We start from the raw sequence: 6,807 nt of genomic DNA on the forward strand, positions 1-6,807 counted from the left end.
GGTTGCGGCTCCAGACTCCGCAGCACAAAACGAAGGAAAAAAGAAAAAAAAAATCTCAGTCTCACCTGCGCAACGGGCATTTAATCAGCGCCCAGGTGATGCCGATTCCCACCTCGGGCGGGCAGATGGCCGCCGAAGAGGAGCCCAGTGCCTCGGTGGGGTTGTTTCTTATCTTCCCCCGGCGGCAGTTCGTTTCCTTTCCATAAAAGCTTTCTTTCTCCCAGGTTGTGTTTTGGGTTTGTTGGTTAGTTGGTTTGTTTAATTTTGCGAAGCCAAAGGTGTAAGGAGAGTTGCTCTTTCACCAAGGTGAAGGTCTGGGGAATTTTCAGAAGGGAATAAAAGGGGTCTGCAGGGAGCGAGATGACCTTTAGGAAGGGGGGACTCGTTTATAGACCACAGGAGCTCGGGGCACTCAGCGGCTCCAGTTCTGTAACATAAAAGCTTTTCCTTTTTTCGTTCTGTTTCTAAGAGCTAAAAACTTTTTTTTTTTTCCCTCCTCTCCCCTTCGGAAGGCACGCCAACTATTCCCCCACAAAAACGTTATCTGTAGTTTTTCCAGCGAAAGGAAATGCACTGCTCGGTACAATAGCGAGCCGCTAAAGGGGCTCCTCAGCCTGCATCCAGCTTCGAGCCCGGCTTCGGAAATCAAACATTAGTGACCCGAGGAAGGCGCCGCGACCGGAGCGGTGGCATTTAAAGTCATTTTTCCCGCCCGCGGCTGGGGAGCTGCGCCGTCGGGGAGGGCCTTGCGCTGCCGCGGCGGGGAGGGGAGGGCGAGCCCCACGCGCGGCGCCGCGGACACGCGGGGGCGCCCCGCCGGCATAAAAGCGGGAGGCGCAGCCCCGCCGCCGCTCCCGGCATGAAGCTCACCTGGGACATCAACGACCCCAAGCTGCCGCAGGTACCGGGGGGGGACCCGGCCCCGGCCCCGTGGTGCCGGCGGGGATGCGCCGCCTGGGCTGCCAGGCTGGGCTAGAAACACGGGGTTTTGGCTTCTCCCAAATCGCTCCGTGGCTAAAACTCGAAGCCGTGCTGCCAGCAGCTGCGCATCTCTAGCCAAAAGGGGACAACAGGGTCCCTACCACACTGGGCCCAGATATGGGGATCCACAAAACCCCTCTGCACATGCCCCTTTGCCCAGGGCTTGGCCTCCAGGCGCCTGGCTGGGTCCCTTGCTTCTTCTGTGTGGGAAATTTTCATAGGATGTGGGTGTTTTAGTCTAAAGAAGGGGGGGAAAATCTTATCTCTGAATGAAGCAGCACGAAGCAGCAGGTAGAAAGTACTTAATTTTACAGCTGCTTTAATCCTCCAGGATCTGGAGTCTCAGCTTCGCTTTCTGCAAAGTTCAATTCTTGCCTTTCAAAATCTCTTACTTTTTAAATATAATTACAGAAGCCTAAAGACTGCTCAATAGTTCTGACAGAATAACTTGTAATAAAAATACAGATTTTAAGCATAGTTTTGGCCAGCTGTGTATGAACTCCTAAAACAATCTTCGGTGCTGCTGTTTGACCGGTTTCTTTCTCCCTTGTTCTCCTTTCAAAGAAATGTCAAGTTAACATAATTCAAACTCTCTAAATATTTAATCAGTTTGATGATGTGCCTGATTAATACTTTGTGTTATCAATAACTATTCCATTGATTTTTAAATGAGCCCTAAATGCATTTTTTTTATTTCACATCTTTTTTCATCTTAGAGTTTATTATTTAATTACTCAGAGACCAAGCTCTTACAGAATGGTTTAACTCCGCAAAGGCTGACAGTCTTACTGAGTTCACTGCGATTGTTTGTGTATGTACGCGCACGCATACCGAAGTGTTGTAGGGAGTTTAAAATCTCGGTCATTCCTTCTTTGTTTTCATAATTACATTTTCATAAGGAACTCCAGAAAGCCAGGGGTAACATCCCAAACCAAAAATTTCTTTCTCTTAGCACCTCTGTTCGTATAGAGGAGGTATATTCACAATGGTGTGGGATTTTTGCCTTTTTTTTTTTTTTTTTTTTTTTTTGACAGAAGGCTTATTCAAGTCATATTAGGTGCACTAAACTGTTACTTAGCTAAAATGTCTAGTTTTCAGTCTGCAGGTGCACAACAAGGAGTATTTGATAGCAAGTACAAGCAGGGCAGCACCAAACAACCAGTAAATTTTGGTAATGAGGCCAGTCTGCTACAACTGGGCAGAAAACCCTTACCAAGAAGGCATCAGTGATGGCAGATTGGGTTATTACTGAATGTGATATGTAAGAGGAAAGCATCACAGCTCTCTTTTGAGCTATAGAGTTCAAAATACTTTTCCTCTCTTGTAGAACATTTCTGAAAACGTTATTTCAAATATCAAATAACTTTTTCTCTTGCTGTTTCTGACTTTGCTGCCCTGGAAAATCATAGAGGAAGTCTCTTCTCACACTAAATATTTTGAAATAGGACAAAACCAATAGGTTGCAATATCCTGATGATAATCTTTTGTCTCTGATCTCCTTAACTTGACTTTAAGAGGTTGTGTTAAAAGACTAAAATGCATTTGGCACATTTTCAGAAGCTCATTTTGTTGAGAAATGGATGCTCAGCCCCAAAAGAATCTTGCTTAGATTCTATCTGGTTTAGATTCCCAATTTGTGTGGAGTGGAAAACGTCAATAACATAGGCTATTATGTAAAAATAAAGAGTGGCATTTTTTTCCAGTTCAAATAAAGGAGGAAATAAAGTTTGTGAGTGCAAAGCAGCAGTGAGATGGAAAGTCAAGGTGGTATGCACCGATTTTTAATGACCGATCCTTTGATGTCATCTCTTCTCTGCCTTTTAACCAGAACTTCTGAAAGAATAATCACAGACTAAACTTGCTCTGAGTTTGCACTAAACATACAATTTTTCAGGCAGTGCTGATTCACGTTCTCTGATGTGCTATGAATATACGTCCAGTAGGGTGACTGGAGCTTTTTGCGAAGCCAGTCAACCAAACGCTTCCAGCTTCTAGATCATACACTCATTCTCCTGCCCTCCCTCCTCTGCCGCAGGAGCCCAAGCACTTCGACAGCTTCCAAGAATGGCCCGACGGCTACGTGCGGCTCGTCTACTCCAGCGAGGAGAAGAACGCCCAGCGGCACCTCAGCGGCTGGGCCATGCGCAACACCAACAACCACAACTGCCAGATCCTCAAGAAGTCCTGCCTGGGGGTGGTGGTGTGCGCCGGGCGCTGCGCGCTGCCCGGTGGCGCCCGGCTCCAGCTTCGCCCCGCCATATGCGACAAGGCTCGGCAGAAGCAACAAAGTGAGGGACGCCAAAGGGGGCCGCTTCCTCCAGCCGGGTCTGATGGCTAAACCCAGAGCAACCTTATCTCCTTGCATGGATCCGTTGCTTGTTTCCTTTCCGAGCATAGCAACACTGACGGAGGCATGATGAACGTAGACCCCTTTCCTCCAAATTTCATCAACATCTGTCTGTAAACAGCTCAGGGGAAAGGGACCTACAAGCTAGTGACGGAAACGTCATTAGTGTTTATATCACACGCAAAGCACTGGTCCGTATCATTGCTACCTTCATAGTCTGTGTTGCGCTGAACATCACATTTTTATCTCAGTCTCAATGAAGGACTGATCATATTGCTCCCGAGCTCGGTGTTCCTCTCGCACAACACCTTTGCTTTTTAACCAGTGTTAATTTATCTATATTTACAGAGAAAGCCTGTCCAAACTGTAACTCGGCCCTTGAGCTGATTCCTTGCCGAGGACACAGTGGCTATCCAGTCACCAACTTCTGGAGGCTTGACGGCAAAGCAATATTTTTCCAGGTGAAAATCACTTTTTTTTTTTCCTCCTCCCTGTTTTGTGTAGCACAGAGTGGTGTTCTGATCCGTGACTGGATTTCACTGTACTACAATAATGGAAATCATATATAAAAAAACGGCAATTGCCTTCCTTTTTTAATGCTGTACTTGAGGATTAACTGATTATAATGTACAAATATGAACTAAAGTCTGTCTTGGACCTTGGCACATTTCTGACAACCGAAGCAAGGACCTAATATTTATTTTCTATTTTAAAAAGTGTGGGGGGAGGAGGAAACCCAGACTTAAACTGGACAAGTTCAAATGTGAAAGTTCTAGTCCATCTAAAACTGACCTGTGAATTCTAAGAAAATTTAGAAGCTTGCCAGTAAAGGAGAACTTAAACAGCTCAATTCTGAAATCTTATGTTGATATTTTCGTTTTTAGCAGCACTAGGACAAAATTTCACAGAAAGCTTCCATTTTATGAGATTACATGCTATCCTGGATTTTTTTTTCCTGACTCAATCTCCAGTCTCTGTTGTTCAGTGAGTAAAAGGAAACAAATTGGCCACATTGCTAATGAGTGAGAAATCAGAAAATATTTTCTTGTTATTATTCAGCCACTGTTTTACAGAAATGTAAAATCTAAGAACAGGATTTTTTTTTTATAAAAATAGGTGATAAATCCTCATTTAAAAGTTAATTTCTGTTGAGGAAATGAAAGCACTTTTAAGAGCAATGTCAAGTTTGCTAGTCCGCATTAGGAACTGTACCCAAGTCCACTCACACCTGGGAAAATGTCACAAGTAAGTACATGTAGCATGCAGTATTTTATCATAGTTTTGCATACATGTACCTACCTATAGATCTTTCAGTAGCAGAGCCTCTCTGGATGGCTTTCAAGGTAATGTGTTGATCCTCTTCAAGAAGATAGTTATTGCTTATTAGAGTAAAGAATGCTTGTCATCTGGTAGCGTGCACCCTCTTTAAAGCCTATTTTTGCTGTTTTGGTGGTGGCTATTACAAAGCAGAAGCGAAATCTTGGACTGCGGACACCTGACCAAATTAAATTTATAATCCTTTTTTCTTGGTTCTAACCAGCTACTCCTGAACATCACAGAAGTAAACAACATCTTTTCTCCGTTTCCCTTTTCTCTATCACCCAGGCTCACAGCTCTGCAGTCTCCACTGACTTCTCCCTCACTTTCTACACCTATATACCTTCCAGTCACTTTTCTTTTCTTTTTTTTTAATTTAAATTCTCCATGTGCTTTAGTTTCTCTTCCCAGTCTACTTGTTCTCAACCATGCTGTGGCTGCTACTCATTTTACTCCCATTTACTGCATTTTCTCATAAATCCTACGACTAATCTTACCTTGTTCTACTTCACACCTAATGCTGCCCCTAAAACCATAGGCAGAGCATAGAAAGGACAACAGGGATCTTAACGCAGGCACAGCAATCAGGTGCCTAAATTAAGATGGGATTAACCTAGCCCCCGATAGTCTCAGGAGGCCTATAAAACAATAAACAAACAGTGCAAAGACTGAAGTTCAGTTATAAGATTAGGTGTATGTTTGGATAAGCAAGCAATTCTTTGTTAATCTTGCTTTAGGCTAAAGGAGTCCATGACCACCCCAGGCCAGAGAGCAAACAGGAAGCAGAAGCAAGAAGAAGTGCAATTAAGAAGCAAACATCCTCTTCTCACCATTCCCAGAAAAAGAGACCTCTAAATTCAGAGGTAAGTGAAGATTTTCCGTTAATTAAAAAGACGACACAAGCACATACCACATGTGCTGGGAGTCACAGAGCAAAACAAAACTACGGCTGCTCATTCGGCTCGTGCCCAAGTGGACAAGGGCAGAGGAGGACGGAAGTAAGCAATAACGAACTGTGAAGACACGTGTGCGGGCAGTACCCATTCCTGAGCCTGAGACTGATTTTCTTGCCCTTTTCAGACAGGAAGATACCACGACAGCAGCGGTTATATCAGTAATATGCAGAATTTGTCCTGCCTGGAAGGCCCAGAAAGGGTCAGTATCATTGCAGACACCAGCTTTTCAGTTCCAGCTCAGTCTTATCCCTCGCTGCAAAACACTGATCTCTACAAAGCTGCTTATGACTCAGCCAGCTTCCAAGAGGACCAGCTATCAGTGTACCAAAAGTGTCCTAACCCAAGGATCTACGTGCCTCGGCCTTGCAGCTACGAGTATGGAGTTCCTGCTTTCATAAATTCCAGTTCTTACCCTGGGTTTTACAAAGACGTGACAAGTACTCCTGTGGATGCTGACCCCATGAACCTGAATGGATCTCAGTGTAATTCTGCGGCTGCCCATGATAAGAGCTTCGATAATACTGGTAGACATTATGGACTGAAACCAGTTTGGGGGAAAGCTGGCAGTGGAGACAGGAGTGACTATGGACAGATGCAAACCAACACGAATCATCCTTACTACAGCGGGGAGTATTCCTGCAGATACGGCAACAGTGCATCTCCCCGAGCGCCCCCATTACAAACAGTCATCACCACCACCACCAAAGTGTCCTACCAGGCCTACAAGCCATCAGTGGTGAAATACAGTGATAACCTCTGCGATGTGAAAAATCTTCAGAGCTATACTCACGTGGCAGAAAATGTCTCAGGCACTATCTATTCAGGGATGAAGATTCAGGAAGACTTTGGGATGATAAAGTCAGCGTTGCTTTACCAGCATGACCCAGTTCCCACAAAGTCCGAGCCAGCAGAGAGCATCGAGAGCTATCGGTATGGCCAATTGCTGGGGAACAGCTATGTGGAGCATGAAGAACAGGCCTTAAGGTTTGAGAGCAGTGAATATTAAGTAAATGTTGCTTAAATGACATCAAAATTAAAAACTAAATCAAGCTAGAAAATGTGTGCTCATACTGGTTGCATGCCTGTTAAGCCCAGAGGTTTGGGATTTGAGAAGCAAAGAAACTGTACGTGAGGATAACTGACCCCTGCAAGGTGCCTTTTATATATGTCTAACTGGCCTTCTCTAAAGTGAGAAAAGAAAAACCT

At 44.7% G+C, this 6,807-nt stretch overlaps 1 protein-coding gene across 1 annotated transcript; it reads left to right on the forward strand.

Moving 5' to 3' along the window:
* The first annotated feature begins 859 nt into the window (after window positions 1–859).
* On the forward strand, window positions 860–6,607 carry GCM2 (glial cells missing transcription factor 2). The gene is made up of 5 exons (XM_062568051.1): window positions 860–901; window positions 3,017–3,269; window positions 3,677–3,789; window positions 5,383–5,508; window positions 5,726–6,607. The coding sequence occupies exons 1-5, from the start codon at window positions 860–862 to the stop codon at window positions 6,605–6,607; spliced, it is 1,416 nt and encodes a 471-aa protein (XP_062424035.1).
* The last annotated feature ends 200 nt before the right edge of the window (window positions 6,608–6,807 follow it).

Source organism: Rhea pennata, chromosome 2 (genome assembly GCF_028389875.1).
Source record: "Rhea pennata isolate bPtePen1 chromosome 2, bPtePen1.pri, whole genome shotgun sequence".
NCBI classification, from domain to species: domain Eukaryota; kingdom Metazoa; phylum Chordata; class Aves; order Rheiformes; family Rheidae; genus Rhea; species Rhea pennata.